Genomic DNA, 17,602 nt, shown 5'->3' with positions numbered 1-17,602 from the left:
TCCAGTCCAATAAGACAACTCAAAGGTGAGTTGCCAAGCATATCATTGAAATTTATTGTTGGTGAGTTCCAGAATGAAGGTGTAATGAGAAAAGGGAATTTCTTCATTTACAACAAATATAACAAATTTACTTAGGAAAACTTATTCATGTTGAACAATCTATACTATACAGGCAAGCAAATTATGCCAAAAATTTACAATCTTGCAAATCAGATCAAGTTAATTTTGAAGTACTCAACAATCCTGAACTTACCAGCTCACAGCACATTTACAGCCATATGGACCTCACTTCCTTTACTCCATCATGTCATGTTAAGCACTAAATATCTACCAATTATTCAGAGCAGCAAAAAGTATGGGAAATGGAAAGTAGGTCCTCGTTCATTCATTTCAAACTGCTGGCTCACCCAAGCTAAACAAAAAAGAGATTCATTCCTGCCTAATATATGGAGAGGAACTCATTTCTGTACTGTAAAATGAATCATCTCCAGCAATTCCATACATATTTTCATCCTTTTCTTCATCCCACTTGAGGACCTCCCTTATATACTTGAATGCCTCATCAACTGATGTACGCTCCCAACCTCGTGTCTGGCACGCGAATAACTTCCGCCCGCTTATGGAAGTATATAGCTCCTTAAATTTGACTGCCACGTAGTAGTATGCCTGATGTGCCAGGGACTGACTATTGTGATGAGGCTTCACAGGGCTGAAGTCTCTGAACCATTCACAAGTTGACAAAGGAACCTGGTTTATCTTGTTTTCAAAGGCATCGTATTTGTTCAGCAGGAGCACAAAAGGGGTGTCTTTGAAACAAGGGTGCCTCACCAAACTCTCAAACAAATCTCTGCTTGCAAGCATTTTATTATGAAAAGGACCAGTACCATGGGCCCACATCTGATCATAGTCGCTCAAGGAAACACAAAATATCACTGCCCTCACGTCTTCAAACATTTCCAACCATTTGCAACCATCATGCAGTCCCTTAGAATTTATGCGAATTAGTTGGTATCTGTGACCCAAAAGAGGAGACAATAGAAAGTAGTTTTAGCACTGCAAGAAAATTTGTACAAACAGATGCAACAATATGTAGTAGGAGAAAAGAATGGAGGTTTTACTTAGTTAAGGGAGGTGCGCATTCGAAGTTCTCATTGTATGTCTCAGACATGGGGCTTCTGTCATCAAATGAGAATTCCATGAAGGCAAGACCATTGCTCTGGGTGACTCCCTCTGCAAATAAAATGTCCTTGTCTGAAGGTTCATACTCATTGCTTGATATCTCTATAACCTGTAAATAGAAAAACAGTAATGTCAATTGAGATATTAAAAACTAGTTGTGTGAACAAAGAAAAATGAGGCAATTCAAGCATGCTCAACTTTCATTAAATCATCTTAGTCAATTGGTGAGAGGAACCACACATCCTAGACCATAACATAGATAATAAATAAAAAATAAAAACTAAAAATCAGATCGAAAGCAATTGCCTCATCTGGAGGCATGAGAGAGAAGAACCTTATCCAATCTATTGATTTCCATGACAAACCAAAATATAAATGTTATGACAGATGTAACCTGATAAAATAGTCTAGTTTGATTACATCAAAATACAGTAATCTGGTTACATGCTAAGGCTTAGAGCATCCTAAATTAAGATATTTACAATATATATTATAGTATGTATGAATCTGTAATTCCAACATAGAAATTATTGCTAAATCCTTTCTACAAATTTTCAATTACTAGGTAAGATAAGCTGCCTCTTTGCTTTTACAGCACACTTTTTTTCCCTAGCCCTAATGATGTGGGAAGCATGAAGGAAATTTTATTTTAATTTAGCTTTGTTTAAACTCAATTGTATTTTTATAGGTTCATTAGAATTAGGGTTTAACTTTACTAGTAAAATAAGTTTGCTATTGTTCTCCTAGGGAGGCAAGTTTATGATGAACAAAATTTCTCTTGGAGCTTATCCAAGGGTTTGGCACCAACTCCATCCAACCCTAGGTTCTTACTAGATTGTTCTTTCTTAAATAGTGTTGACTCCAAGCAAGCTTAGGTATTCCTAGGTTTTTTTCTTTTTTTCCTTCAATTTTTTTGCATCTTTTTTGATTTGTCTTGCATCAATTTTGGCATTAGAACTCATTGGTCTGTATCACCTAAACCCTAAACCCTGCCAATTGGTCGTTAACCAATTGACTTTCTAGGGCCTATTTTGGTTTGTGCTCTTCAACCCGCCAGAAAAGCATCAAACGGGAATAGTTTTAGTGAATCAATTGGTTCATGATATTGACATATTGTCAACATACAACCTGAACCTGGCCCATGTGGCTAATTGCTAAAGGCACTAAGCTAATGCCATGTTTACATCAATCTGTCTATTAAACAATATACACACACATATGATGTGTATATGTACGTATACTGGCCAAATTAAACAAAATGATGAGAAATGTCAACATGAGCACACTTTGAACCCTAAACCAAATGGCATGTACCTCACTTTCAACCATAATGCCAACAGACTTATTAAGCTATCTTCATCACTAATAATATATATCATTAACAATTTTTATGACTATAATTAATTCTAAATATATTATGTTGCCAGAGTCTTATGTAGTTAGCCTGATTTCCTGGCCAAAACTAGTAATTGCAATTTTGAAAAACAATGAAATCTAAAACTGTTCCTAATTATTTGACAATGAAGGAATATAAGGTACAAAAATCCCCAAAGGAACCAAAAAGCAGATCAATCACCTAGAAACAGGACATGAAAGACCATAACTTTTGCAAATCATGCCAAGCACAAACCAAATGACAGTTCCACGAATGGGTCCCCAAACACACCCCCCCCCCCCCCCCCCCCCAAACATCTTCCATAAAATTCAAATAAGAGTGCACAAAAGAATCTGTCTTCTACTATCAAGTGCAAACTGGAACAATGTTCTTCAAAACAAAATCCAGTCTCTACACCACGCATCATGTCAAAAATGTACTCTTCTACCATCCCCAGCCACAACAAGTATGAAACCTGACAACATCTCTGAACCCACCCTTACTACTCAGTACATTACATCTCCAGGTACTTCTCATTGACTATAAAGTCCACTGTCCCCTGGCTTCTCCATACTTTATGCTAATAACCTGTCTTCAGAGATAACCACACCCTCGCCAAATATGCTTTAGTATTTTTTCTTTCAATGAAAAATAGTTTTTTCCTAACGTGTAAACAAAAAACTCATGCGCCATATAAAAATGAACCTAAGACCTCATCCTTTGTCTCTTGTTTATGAGGAAAAGAGATGCAATTTGATCACAGACTATATTATAAAGGACGACTTTTTAAGTTCATCACATTTGCATCACATGAGAGACAAAGTAAAAAATGATTAGGAGAAAAACCAATTCAGGAAAGCTATGAAACTTTAACAAGCTGCACTGGAATCTGCAATATTATATATATATATATATATATATAAGCTAGGTCCAAGAATCCGTAATTGTGCTAAATGGCTATACTCTTCTTGCATCAAGTGGTTACCTTTTATTAGGACTTGGGTAAATTACAAAAATCCCTATAATTTGCAATTGCTTCAAATCAAGCCTTAACTTTTAAAATGTTTCAACTAAAATCGTAAACTTTTTAACTCGTTTCAATTAACACCTTAAATATGCCAATATTAACTAAAGGTAACATTATTCACATAAGTTGTGTCTAAATCCTTTCTAAACACACAGGGATGGAGCCAAGACATAGAGTTAGGGGGAAAATCATTATGAAACTCCAAATAAGGATCCATTTAGTATTAACAAACTGTCAACAAAGACAAAAGCACAAAATCAGTGTTTCTTAATAGATTATAATGCAATCATTTATGAGAAGGGAACTCAACATTTTGAAGTTCCGAGTTGTTTGTTTTGGGTAAAATTGGCTGATTGAGTTTAATTTTTTTTAGTTTTACTATTGGTAATTTTTAATCTTGGGCCAATTTTTTTGGGCTTGTTAATTTTGTTTTAGATTTTAGATCTATAAATTTTTTAATGGCCTTTAAAATGATCAATGATATTGTTAAGGAGGGCAAGCGTAATTTTACTCTGTCCCTATAAACACACACACAACCAAAAAAAAAAAAAAAATCCTTCCATGTAAAATTATAAGACCAGATGCACTAAATGAAAGTCGTGAAATTATATTATAATAGTTATTGCCACCAAAAAATTCACGATAAAATTATGTATTATATAGGTTCATGTCCAAAAAAATCATATTATATACTATAAAATAAAAATTGTGTTCTATACCATATGATTGTGTCAAGTGGATGCCTATCCTTTTTTTATTGCTTTTTTTTTTTTCATTGTTTCTCCTTATGTACTGTGATTCAATTTAAATACATCAAAAGGTTTAAAAAATACCATGGCGCTTAAAATTCTACAATCAAAGATTCTAGAAATACAAAAAAATATATATATATCATTATTTATTTTATATTATTTTAACAATCTACCATAATTTTTATTATTATAATAATATAAGTTGGTTTTTATATGTTATACTTACACTATGTGACTCAATATAAGTATTACAAATTATATGATATACATTCACCATGCAACTCATTATATTCACATCAAAATTTTTAACATAATTTACTTCACGTGAAACTCTATAACCAAATTTTATTTTTTTTATAAGTAAAAGAGTTTCTGCTGCAACTCTATCACCAAAGTTCTTTAAAAAATATAAAATACTATCCAATTAAAACCAAATTCTAAAAACATTTCAATAAATTTATAAAGAGCTTCATTATTGATGTTAAAGTATTTTATAATCAAAATAATTTTTTGATTTTTTATAAAAACTTGGCCTTACACATTTTACTTTCGTCATGTAAATTTAAGTCATTTTTGTTTTTTATTTTTAGTATCTATTTTATTATTCAATATTAATTCCATGATTGAAATACTTTCTTTAATTTACATATGGTTATAAATTAAGTTGTGCATCTTCCGATGTAATAATAGACAACAAATATTGCATCCTCCAAATTGTAGTTCCACCAAGTGGCTCAATACTAGTGTTAGATGTGGTACAACATGCTTTTGACATATAGAGTATCATAAGTAAATTAGAATTATTAACATAGTTTGCTTGAAGTGAAAGTGTTGAGCTAGAGTTTAGTGAAATTTAGAAAAACTACTCCGCTTAACCCAAAGTCTCTAAATATTTAAGAGAATCTTCATAATTTATTTTATATTATTTCAATTATCTACCCATAGTTTTTTTTTTTTTAATTAAAAGTTGAGTCTTACGCATCGGGCTTGCACTATGAAGCTCAATTTAAGAGCTACACAATGTATGATGTACTTTCACTATTTGATGCACTTGCACTATGTAGCTCAATTTAAGAGCTACACACTGTATGATGTACTTTCACTATTTGATGCACTATAAGTATATTAAATTTATTAACATAGCTTGCTCTAATTAAAACTCTAATCAAAGTTTCAAGAAATCTAAAATAAATATATTAAACTATATACCAAAATCTTCACGAAATTTATAAAAGGAGTTTCTTCTTTATTATAGTAATAACATTTATAATTTTTATTTTAATAAAAATTTGTTTTTTACTATATGTTTTTACCAAGTAACATAAAATAATTTTGTTCTTTTATTTTTATTATCTATTTTATTGTCCAATTTCAATTATATCATTGAAATATCTTCTTAGTTTACATATGATTTTTCTTATTAATCCGTGCATGGCACTAATTTAATTCTATGTGATCAAGGAAACATGACAAATCAAAATGAGAAAAGAAAGACATAAAAGAATTGACTTTAGCAATGAATTAACTGCAAACAGAAATGCAAAGAAGGAAAAAATAGAGGCTGCCTAAGTATCTATTAGTGGAGCATAGAAAAAGCCAGGAGAATGCAACAGAAACATCCCGAATTAACTGGTATATGCTTCACAGAAAAACAAGTGAAGAAAACATAGTTGAGGCATACCCGATCTAAGAAATATTTAGCAACATCAGGAAGACAATGCAATTCCTCTCTTCTCTTGAATGTTTCCTGAATGGCAGGATCCCTCCAAACTTCATCTACAATTGGAGCATATTCACGTGTAGCAGCTGGGAAGAAAGTATCCAAGTCTCCCGTAGCCACAATATCCAGTAACCAATCAGAAAAATGCTTGAACCTTTGGTTGATTGAATAGATGCATGCATTGCTTTCATCAGGTCCTGTTTCACGTAAATTCATAACACAGTTAACTGCTTAGTTCATTCTTCCCAAAGAGCCATAAAACTTCTAGGTACATGTAACCTTTATTTATTTTCATTTCAATATATAGAGGACTTCTTTGACATCAAGAACAAAGAGTAAGGTATCAAGAGCTTCCATTAAATTTATGACATGTTAGACATAAAACTGAGATCATATCAAGCTAACTCCAACAGTCTTTAACACCAAGAATGAAGGTCTGAAACAGAAAAAAATTGATATATCAAAAACTTTGTCACTAAGTCAGATATCATCTTCCCACCCAGTCTCCTATATCTTCTTGGATCATCAGGTTCACAATCATAATTACTTAACCTGACACTTGACGTGAATCTTACTTATTTTGCACCTCAGATGCCGGTCTCTTTCAGTAGGTCCAAGGTATACTTTGAGAAATTATCCTTTTCGTAACCTTTTTATATTGACCGGTCATTTTAGAACCTCACCAACTATACTTACTAACCTGGAACTAGGATTTGAGTGTTGCTTAATTTTGAACCAAACAAGTCAGTGTCTTTCAGTAGGTCCATATACAGCAAATGGAAGTCACATTCCATTGGTATTTTTATGCTGACCAAAAAACCATTGGAAACTGAGGTAGATATTTATCACCTTCTATGGCATCACCCAAAAACTTCCAAAGGCAGAAACTACAAAAGACCATAATTCACTTGCAAAATAGCAGTGTAGCAATAGTTTATCAATGGATTCAATATTACACAGACAACCAACACCAATTTACAAGGTTTTTTTCTTCTTTCTTTTTTATAGTCGCAACAGGGGAGGGAAGATTTGAAACTTGGATGTATTGGAAACACCAAGAGGTGCCAACTAGTTAAGGTACAAGGCTCTTCAACACCAATTTACAAGGTTAATATTACATTAAGAAAAAAAGAAGCAAAACACTTTTTTTAGGGACTTTGCTACACCAAATACTCTTGTTTTTTTATGGGAAATAAAATGTGTTAACACCAAATACTCTTCCAAGGAAATTTCTTAGATCCTTTTAAGGCTTCATTGTAAGAGACAACCATAAATTTTCCATTATGGTTCAACTTCCATCTCATACAATCAATTCCACCAGCAACTGAAATATTGGAGCACAACAAGTGCATACAAAAATCAACCAGTTCCAACTCCAATACAGGAAAGCTCAAAGAATCCATGATTCCAAAAACATACCTATCATCCCCCTAGAGCCCAAGAAGACAAGCATCTTTATTCTTAGCTATCAAAAAAATCAAGAAGTAAATTCTTCAAAGCCAGTTCTCCGCACTGCAAATCATGTCAAAATCAGATTCTCTGACCATCCCTTACCACAAAAAAACAAAAAAAAAAAAGAAAAAAAAAAAGGAAAGCAGCAAATTCCTCCCAACCCCTCTAATACCTCTCCAAGGACTACACCCATAAGGTTTCCTTACCTCTTTAAAAATTCAATCACCCCTAGCTTTGCTATATTTTACACCAATAACTAGTCTTCAAAGACAATCATCCTCAATAAAATGCATAACCACTTACCAAGCAAAGCTTGGTTAAAAGTGGTCAATTCCCTAACCCCCAATCCACCATACTTGTTAGGAGAGTGTTCCAGATTCCAGTCTACCAAATGAAACTTGATGCATTAGTGACAATTTAATTCAAGTTAAAGCAGTCAAATGTGGTAGAAGGGAGCCTAAAATAAAATGGCTAGGTGTAACACCCCCCACCCCCCACCCCCCCTCCTTTTCTTTTTCCCTTGTTTATGATTTAGAGGAGATGCCATTATAAATTTTTTGGATGTTAAAACAATGTACCATTCTTTGCTTGTTTAGCTATTCTCAACTTATGCCATCTGAATAGAGAAAGGAACAAATCTGTTTGCTCCAAAAAGCTTTCTTATAGAGCAATGAACAAAATATAATTTCCTATGCTATGTAAAATATATAATTTAAAGCAACCATAAGGATCTTGAATCTGAAAAGGACAGAGCATGAAGGGCACCAAAAAAGAAATCACATGAGAGTGAGTGATGCTTTGACTTAATCAACGAACAATATCTCCACCGTAAAATGGACATGAAATGAGTCACAAAGTAAAATTTAGACCTGGGGCAGACTCTTCAGTCTTCAAAGAAGTAGTTGTTTTCTCCATCAATACTTCCTCTTCAAATTGCTCTCGGCCCTCAAGTAATATACCAAGATACTTGTACATATTGCTTTGAATCATCAGCTTGATATTCTGCTTCTCTTCTGGAGTGAAGTACCCATACAAAAACTTGGCCTGTTCATGAAAAGAACAGAAATTCTGAGCATTAAAAGAAATATAATAAAGATTAAAAAATGAATTAGTGCTATGCAAAGAAATCATGCAATTGACTTGAACAATCAAATATTTAGATAGCAAAGCAGATCAACATTTTGCTAAACTACATGAGGAGAAGATAACCTCCTCTCATAAGGAGAAGATAACTTCCTCCCAATTTCTCCTTCATCCCCACTTCATCCCTCCTTTTTCAATCACTTCTACCAAAGAGAGAATCAAAGAATATGTTGGGCAGACTGCAATTGAGAGGATAATATAAAACATAGCGACACCACTTAACCCAAAAGCTTGAGCCTTTGAGTTTGGGCCCAACTATGTTATATTAATCACTTGTGTTTCTCATTATCATTCAATGTGGGACTTCACTCAAATGTATATACCCAAAAATCTCCCCCACATGAGTCTTCAAGTCCTACCAGCTCCCCCTTGCCTTACAAGCTTTTTCATTCACTAGCACGTCATACATGGGTCTCTTGTACACCATCCATGAGAACCACATGTCAACCCAACATGCTCATACATGGGAACCGACCTGCATTTCCATGTTCATGGGTCTCACACCATACCCTGATCTTGCAACATTAGCATTACATCTTTGTTGGGCCTTTTTCTAATATTGTTTTTGTGGGCCTTTTAGGCTTGCTCTGGCCCCGCTCCAACTGCAGAAGAGACCTTGAACACCTTACCACCTTGCCTCACACCACCACGGGCTCTGCTGAACACCATGGGGAAAGTCCAATTTAGAGGTTAAAATAACACATAGGAACACCACTTAACCCAAAAGCTTAAACCTATGAGTTTGGGTCCATCTATGTTTATATTATTCACTCTTCTCATTATTATTCAATGTGGGACTTCATCCACATGTATGCCCAACAAAATATCACTACCACATAAACAAATTGTTGAAGAGTACACAATCTCCAATATCTCTTTTCTTTTCTTACCCTCTGTTAAAGAGAAATACTTTTTGATTGCCAATAGGCTTGTCAAATGCATGTCCATTTTAGAATAATCCAAGACTTGGTTTGGAAGAAGGATGGAAAAGTAAGAGGAAAGAGAGGATTCTTATCTTCCATATCAGATGTTTCATAGGAACAATGGAATAGAATATGACCCTTTTTTTATAGTTATTGTGACAACCTTGTATATAAAACACACACACACACATGTATATATACACAAGTATAATCATTTCTATTCATAAAAAATGGTAATAAAATACAAAGGGGACAAACATAGTATATTGGGTTTTTACCCATAAGTTCCCCTCTAGATCAAGAATCCAATGAATCTATAAAATAACAGGTGTTGGTCTGCCTTCATCCAAGACATCCAAAAGAAAAGAGACGCTATAAGATGAGATTGCAATATCTCTAGAGAAAACTCTTGCCCCTTACAGGTCCTATTCCTCGTCCTCCAAATCTGCCACATCAGACTCACTGATACCAAATTCAAGGCCCTTTTCCTGATAGAATACAGTCTTCGTCACCAAAATCAAAGGACATTTCTTACCCATTAAACTCGAGATTACAAATATATCATCCCATATCTCCCTTGCGACTGGAGAATGCAAAAGCAAGTGATCAACGTAGTCTTTGTTGACAGCTAACTGGAATAACTCTAGAAATAAAGATGCCAGATGTCTATCAGTAAACCAAGCAAACCTAATTCTTCTACCATCCCCACTTTGACTCCAAAATATCTTGAAAAAGTTTCACCCTCCTCTAATAGCCTTCCAAAGCCCCAAATCATGTGTAATGAGGACTAGATTCAAAGTCCAAGGCCTGCTTCATGCCCCATATTTACAACCACCAACTACCTCCATAGATGGTCATCCTCCTGAGTGAAACTCCATAACTGCTTCCCTAAAAGGCACGATTGAACCATTCATAAATTTTCTCTAATATTTTCCTAGAAAAGTATAAATTATAAATATTGCATTTGAGTTAAAATTATATTGTCATTTTAAATATGTTAACCATCCATTCTTTTAATTCAAAGCATCTCAATATATTTTCACTTCATTCCAAATATATTAAGATCTTATTAGTCCTTTTTTTTATATAAAATAATTTTATTAAATAAGTGCTAAGGGAAACCCAAGTACACAGGAAGTATACATGAGATATGCCAACATAAAAAAATAAGTACAAATTAAGAAAACGTAATAATATCTTGTACTTCAAGTAAGTCATAAAAAGAAAGCCCATGGTAGCTATGTAGCTATAGTCATAATGTCTTTAGTACCACATTTTCCACCATTTTCAAATCCAAAACCAAGGACTCACAATTTTCAAAGCATCAAGCATTTCTCTCTCCAACTCCTAACACACTGCATGATACATGAAGGGATTGCCTCCCATATGCTCCTATTATGATAGTTTCCAAACCTTCCTTTCCAGCAATCTAACAAATCCACTACCCTTTTGCATGGAATTTGTATAATTAAAAGGTAACAAAGACAAACTCAAATTTTTAAATTTTTAAAATTAAAAAAAAAAAAAAAGAAAAAAAAAAAAAAGAATGCCAAAATAAGAAAAACTGTACATAACCATGAGGGCAAATTGTAGGTAAATAGTACTTTTTTCCATCCTTTACTCCATAGCCAGAAAACTGGTATGGTTTTTGATTTAGTTGCGTCAATATAATTATCAAATAATGAATTCTTGACTTATTTCAACCAATACCTATATTTTAAGAAACAATCACTTTAAAAAGCATGTCTGTGAGGAATAAAAATAGAATGGAAAGTACGAAACAACACTCACAAGTGCCTAATTAGACCTTTTTTTTTTTGGGGTATTGTGTGTTCCTGTGCAGACCCAGCGGGGGGGGGGGGGGGGGGGTTGTGTGGTGGGGGGTGGGGAAGCTTGAGACATGAAAGAATGGAATCATTAAAAATTAATATGCATATTAACATCAGCACCAAAGGAAAAATATGTGAACAAATTTTATCACATACATAATCTTAAAGTTAGCACAAAAGCAGTACTTTTTTCCCCATTTATTCCTGAAAGCAGTAATATATGTAATATACCTGCTTGAAGATGGTGCCAGTTCCAGATCCTTCCAACCCAAATAACATAAGTTTCTGAATTCTTCCCTGCTCCAAATATTCAGGCACAGACCTACCTGAAATAACGGCTGGATCTTCTTTCACCTCATGAGGATTACCAGGTGGAACAGGCAATGAAAGTAACGAGCAAATGAAACGAGTGGACGCCTGCCTACCAAAAACCAAACTGCAACTGTATAAAAAACCAACTCAAATCCATTTCTTGAATTTGAAACTTGAACCTGACAAGAGATATATATTATTCATGGATATGAGAGAACCTTTCCCCATATATTCCCCTTTATGTTATTTTGACCTTCTTCCTCATAAGTTCCATCATCATACACCCAAAAATGGGTATCCCGGGGGCACTGTACATTGGCCAGCTGAAATGAAAATCAAAAACACTCAAAATCAAGTTTAAAAGGCAATAACACCAAAGCTTAAGCAGAATTGTATCCACCAAGAAGATATCAAGAAACTACTTCAACAAAGAGCACTTAAATCTCCAATAAATTTTATAAAAGGAAAAAAAAGGGGGGTTTTACATTAGACTATTGTATAATCAGCTTTGACAGATTTCGCAGTTGGGAAATATGAATGATAGCTTGAATTTATCAGACATATAAGGAAATTATTTACAATATATACTTGGGTGAAACGAGTACAACTTTAAGAGCCAGTCGAGATTAGAAGCGGGATAGATTTAAAATACAGGAGGAGGAAAAGCATAACTCACAAAAAAAAAAAATATATATATATATATATATATAAATAAAAAAGAATAACTCACAAATCAGCAAATATGCATCATAAATTCCGGATTACTAAAAAATTATTAAAGCTCCACATAGCAGTATACAAGGATGGAATCAAACTGGAACGAACAGAAAGAGGAAAAGACAAAGTTATAAAATTTCAACATGATTCCACAAATAGCCCTTCTTTTATTATAAGTAAGTTCTGCAAATAGACCTTATATTTTGTGTTATATATGTCATGAACTTCCAGTGAATATAAAATGGCCCATAGATATAAACAGAAACTTGCAAGTTTGCCCCCTTAATTTGTAACATATTTTATAATATTGAATACTCTCAAGAAGACAGAGAGAGACCCTTATTTACAGCATATGGCTCTAAGTGCCCCTCCATACGCATTGATCTGCTGGTTTAAATGATCAAAATGGTGATTTACAGAAAATTTATGAAGAAACTGACATCTATTTTCCTATGAATCATCCAGATTATATGGGAGACGTAGCAGAGAGATTCAGGTAACATATTAACAGTGGTAGAAGTCCTGATTTAATGAAGTGCATATGCCCTTGCTTATAAATGGAAGTGCAGAAAACTGACAAATGGTATCAAGCTTGTCAATTGGAAAAGGAGATGATGAATGCAAGCATATGGACTTCTTACTGATTCCAAACAAATCATGAGAAAAATTAATGTACCTAGTTGCAGAGAGCACTTACGGAGTTTGACTTTAATATTCTTGTAGATTGGTTTAATTTGCAATTTTAAAACTTGTCAAAAGGCAGATAACGCTTCATATGAATTCGCTTTGATATTCTAATGTTCCCTATGGGAATGTGTTTGGATCTCTCTCTCTCTCTCTCTCTCAGAGTAACCTAAGGAAAAAGATGGGGGCAAATGGTCATTGGCTGGACTTTTAAGGCTTTCCCTACCAAACATAATCTAGTGGCAACTGAAAATTGTTAATCACAACTTTAATAAGTTATTACAAGTAGCATCTTTCAGATATGACTTCGCCTCTGACATCTATGTCAAACACTATAAATTCCCCTTTATGCCACTCTCAAGGCAAGATTACTTCCACAAAGAAATTCAAGTCCCTTTTTTGGTAAGTAACGCAAGTCAACCTGATTTGCTAAGTATTTTCCAAGTAAATTTTCCAATTGTTCCACATTGACCCTTTGGTCTTCTGAATTCCTTGACCTTTAAACCTCTCATATTAGGTTTTTTTTTTTTTTTTTTTTTATAAGTAACCTCTCACATTAGGTTTGTTGACATTGGGATTGGAACAAATGTATCTCATGGCATTGTTCTACTAACTCTCGAAAAACTTGAACTTTTGCTTTTTCTTTTTTTTCTTTTTTGGGGGTTTGATAAGTAACTTTTGCATGTTTTTAAGCCCCTAAGATGCAACAACTATTTACAACTCATACCCAAAAAGGCCAACACAGTAAAACAGCTGGAAGTGGTAACAACAAATTCTCAAGGGGTAGGACTAAATCAAAAGGTATGGATTCCAAGCTGACCAAATAGTGTCGGGAGTTAAGTTATGGATGAGCTTTCTCATATTATAAAATGAAACAACTCCATCTAGTAAGTGGTATGAAAACCCTTAAAGGTACGGCTGTTCCTTATTACCATGTGATATGATTAGCACTTTTGATGCATCTGTATGAATCTGTTTTAACAATATTCATGATAACGGACGGGACTCCACATGGCCAGACATTTGGTCTATATTCTAAATGAATGACTCTATTGTAACAAAAATTCTGGTATTGCATTACCAAATCACACTTTCCCAAAGTACAGTTCTTTCAAACTTCATTTTTTTTCATATAGCTTTTTCAAACAATCCCATTTTCAAGATACTGAAAATAAATTGTACCAAATCAGGAAGCTGTGGAGTTACATACCTTCAACACTCTGAGCTCAATCTTGGTGATCTCACGGCCATTAATGTAAACTTTGGTGCTCCCATTACTCGCAGTCTGCTTAAGCTTACCCCCAACATTCAATTTGGAACTTATTATCCGATCAGGCTTCTCCCCCTCCTGCAATCCAAATTGAAAGCATAAAAACACAAACATGAATGAACTAAATAACAAAGAAAACAAAAAAAGTAACATATTCACCTTTCCCCAAAGGCCAGAATCCTTATCATACCAATACTTCCCGGGCTTCAACTTCTGCGGCGCCATAGAACACCCGAGAATCTCCGCCAATTCCTCCTGCCGCAACTGCCTCCCATTCACAACCAACTGTTCCGGCCTCAATTGGTTGGAGGCACACTCCCTCTCTGCCTTCATTATCTGCTTAACCTCCAATGGACTACAAACCTTTGTCAAAATCCTTGAACTCTTTCCCAACCCGCCTCGCCTCGCCTCATCAATCGGCTGACCAATACAACTCACACACTTTCTCCCCTCCGGCATCGACCCCATCGCCTTTAACACACAGTTACTACAGTACTTAGCATCACAAACCACACACAGCTCTCTCTCTTTCAACCTATTCCCTTTCCCACACCTACAACACACTCCTCGCTTCCTTGACCACCATTTCTCCTTCTCGCCTCGCGATCCTAAAGGGAATTCGGCGGCGCTAGAGTACGCGTCCGATTCGTCCTCCTCCGAATCCCTTGGCGTGTTGAATGTCACCACCGGAGCTCGTTTTCCTTCTCCGTTCACGTTTGGCTCCTCCGAGTCTTCAACCTCTCTGATTCCGTTCGTGAATTCCTGTACTTCTTCGTTGCTGCTCTGTAGCTCGAATTGAGTTCTTGAAGCCGAAGCAGAAGCAGGAGAGAATCTATGTCTTTCTTCGGGAGTTTTGAGCTCCCTGCTATAACCTCCTACTCCAAATCCATTTCCATTTCCATTTCTGATTCGATTGAACCTGTTGTGCTTCGGATGGATCGGCATGGCGACCGGGATCAAGGAAAGGTCCGAAACAGTAGAGACCGTAGAAGAGAGAACAGGAATGGAATCGAGGTCAAGGGGATCAACCTTAGGGACTTGGTAAGGAACCGGAGGGCCCTGGTATTCGACGGCTATTGAGTAATCGAGGTGCTCTTCGTCTGGCAATGGCGCACCTGCTGGTAGCATCTTTCTCAGAGCATCTTCCCAAGCTTTTCCATCATCTTCTGTTGCTGATGACTCTGACGCCATCTTGTTTGGTTCCCGAGAAAAGTTCGCGACAGTTGAACTAGGAAAAAAAAAATCAATGAAAAGATTTTCCTTTTTTCTGTCACGAGAGAGAGAGAGAGAGAGAGAGTTGAGTTGGTGGAAATGGCTTCTTCCTCTGCGTGCTGCAGTGTGTGTGTGTGTGTGTGTGTGAGAGAGAGTGGGGCGGAAAAGTAAACAGAGTTGACAGACTAACGGAAGACGTCAGTCAAGTACGGTTTGAAGGGTTAAGATTCCGTTAGATTTGAAGGGTTCCTTGGACTTGAAGCAAGTAACTGCTATGCCGTAAATTCGGATTACTAGAATTCATAAACATTGGGGGTGTTGGTGTTCAGTTAACTCAATTCACTTTGTGGTTGTTCAGTTAACTCAATTCTTTTGTTCTGGTTCTAGTTTAAGAGGTTTGTGGTTAAAATTCTGCCTTCGAGTTGTACAATAACGTGATGCTCTCTCTAATTAATTTCTGTTATAAAATTTATCCGGTTAATATGAGAGAAAAGAACACTAAGTTAATACACTCAAAAATACACTAGAGTCTTATCACTTGTAAAAGATTTTAAATTCAAAATCTCTTATTAACATTTTGAGCCACTTTTATAGAATCTTTTTTAATAATAACTTGATATTCTGTCTACATTCGAAAAAATAGTTAAATATTTGTTTGTCCAAAAAAAAACCAATAATAATTTTGCTGGTGCTTAAGGTCGAGCACAACGAGACAGGCTGTAAGCAAGGAAGTTAATAATTGGAGGTGTTTTTGATTGTCCCAGCTCTCTCAGAAACGCTCTTCAAGTCCAGGGTGTCCCATTGTCCGTCTCACGTTTTAAATCTTTTTTTTACATTTTGAATATGTCAACGAGGTTCGGTGAGGCATTCTCAATGATTGGGTTAAAATTCCCATTGCTTCATTTTGTCGAATTTTAATCAACTATACTGTTCTCAAACGTGCTTAGCTTTCACACTCGCACCCTTTTTTTTTCTTTCGAGAAACACACTCACACCTGAATGACATCATCAGCAACTCTATCTATCCTCTACCATTTCTTTTTTCATTTTCTTAATAAAACTTTAAACAAAAAAAAAATATGGTAAAATGTCAATATCAGTTTATCAACGCAATCTGATTTTTTTATTTTTTTTATCAGAAAACCCTTTTCATTTCTATTGGAATTTACTACCAATCCTTTTCTCCAGCGCACATGATCTTACTGGTATTGACATATTTCGTTTAATAAATAAATTGGATGATAGCAAGTTGTTTGTTATGTTAATTAAGGTCCTTGTGGAATACATATATAATATAACTAAACAATAGAGACAAAAAATGCAAGCCAAATAGCAAACGCAGAGAACAAAAGGTAACAATATGGTGTAAAAAATTAATTATTTTATAATATCAATTTTTGAAAAGCATATATATATAAATGGCTCAGCATTTTTTTTTTTTTTTAAGTAATGCCATAGCATTTTGGATTACAAGAAGGAAAAAGTTTGGCTTTGAAGATTAGGCTTCAATACCAATAGAAAAATGTGCGGGTCCATATCATGTGAAATGCACCTAACTTATTTAGTTTTTATTTTTTTTTTAGAAGAGAATCCCAATCTATAGCGTCTGTTCCTGATAATAGTTCTTTTATTATCAGACCAAGATATCAATTAGTTTTTTATATAGGTCGGAATTGAACCCTAAATCTCTTATACAACCATTAAAAATTTTACTAGTTAAGCTGACTGGAATCCACCCATAACTTACTTAGTTGGTTGGATTAAATGTACTTAAATGAGTAATTTGCTAGGCATACGCCATCTTTCTATTAGGAGTTGAAACCTAAGGCTCCAAACATGTTTGGATCCAAACTTTATCCTACAATCATTAGATATTATATAATAAAATATGTGCTTAGAAACGGTGGTTACGGCTTCACTAAAGTGCAGCAATTTTTTGTAAGTTGTGGCTCACCAAATTATAGCAATATTTTTTATAAAAACAATTTTTTAGATAAAGACAACATT

The 17,602-nt window shown here is 34.8% G+C and overlaps 1 protein-coding gene across 1 annotated transcript; it reads right to left on the bottom strand.

The window, feature by feature from the left end:
• LOC126704455 (extra-large guanine nucleotide-binding protein 3-like) lies at positions 1-15,731 on the bottom strand. Its single transcript, XM_050403491.1, has 8 exons — positions 14,543-15,731; positions 14,324-14,461; positions 11,931-12,035; positions 11,632-11,817; positions 8,375-8,549; positions 6,015-6,250; positions 1,119-1,288; positions 1-1,012 (listed from the first exon to the last, which is right to left on the bottom strand). Exons 1-8 carry the CDS (start codon positions 15,572-15,574, stop codon positions 430-432), a joined length of 2,625 nt encoding a protein of 874 aa, XP_050259448.1. The 5' UTR covers positions 15,575-15,731; the 3' UTR covers positions 1-429.
• Between the last annotated feature and the right edge of the window lie 1,871 nt (positions 15,732-17,602).

This window comes from Quercus robur, chromosome 10 (genome assembly GCF_932294415.1).
Source record: "Quercus robur chromosome 10, dhQueRobu3.1, whole genome shotgun sequence".
Taxonomy (NCBI): Eukaryota; Viridiplantae; Streptophyta; class Magnoliopsida; order Fagales; family Fagaceae; genus Quercus; species Quercus robur.
Note: the sequence above shows the minus strand (reverse complement) of the source record. Positions and strands in the feature narration are given on the sequence as shown.

Excerpts from the sequence above, each read along its gene's own strand:
- LOC126704455 (XM_050403491.1), bottom strand. The coding sequence starts at position 15,574 with ATGGCGTCAGAGTCATCAGCAACAGAAGATGATGGAAAAGCTTGGGAA. Across the intron at positions 8,550-11,631 it reads CTGGCACCATCTTCAAGCAG|GCCAAGTTTTTGTATGGGTA; the intron begins GTATATTACATA and ends TTTCATGAACAG. Across the intron at positions 1,289-6,014 it reads CTAAATATTTCTTAGATCGG|GTTATAGAGATATCAAGCAA; the intron begins GTATGCCTCAAC and ends TTCTATTTACAG.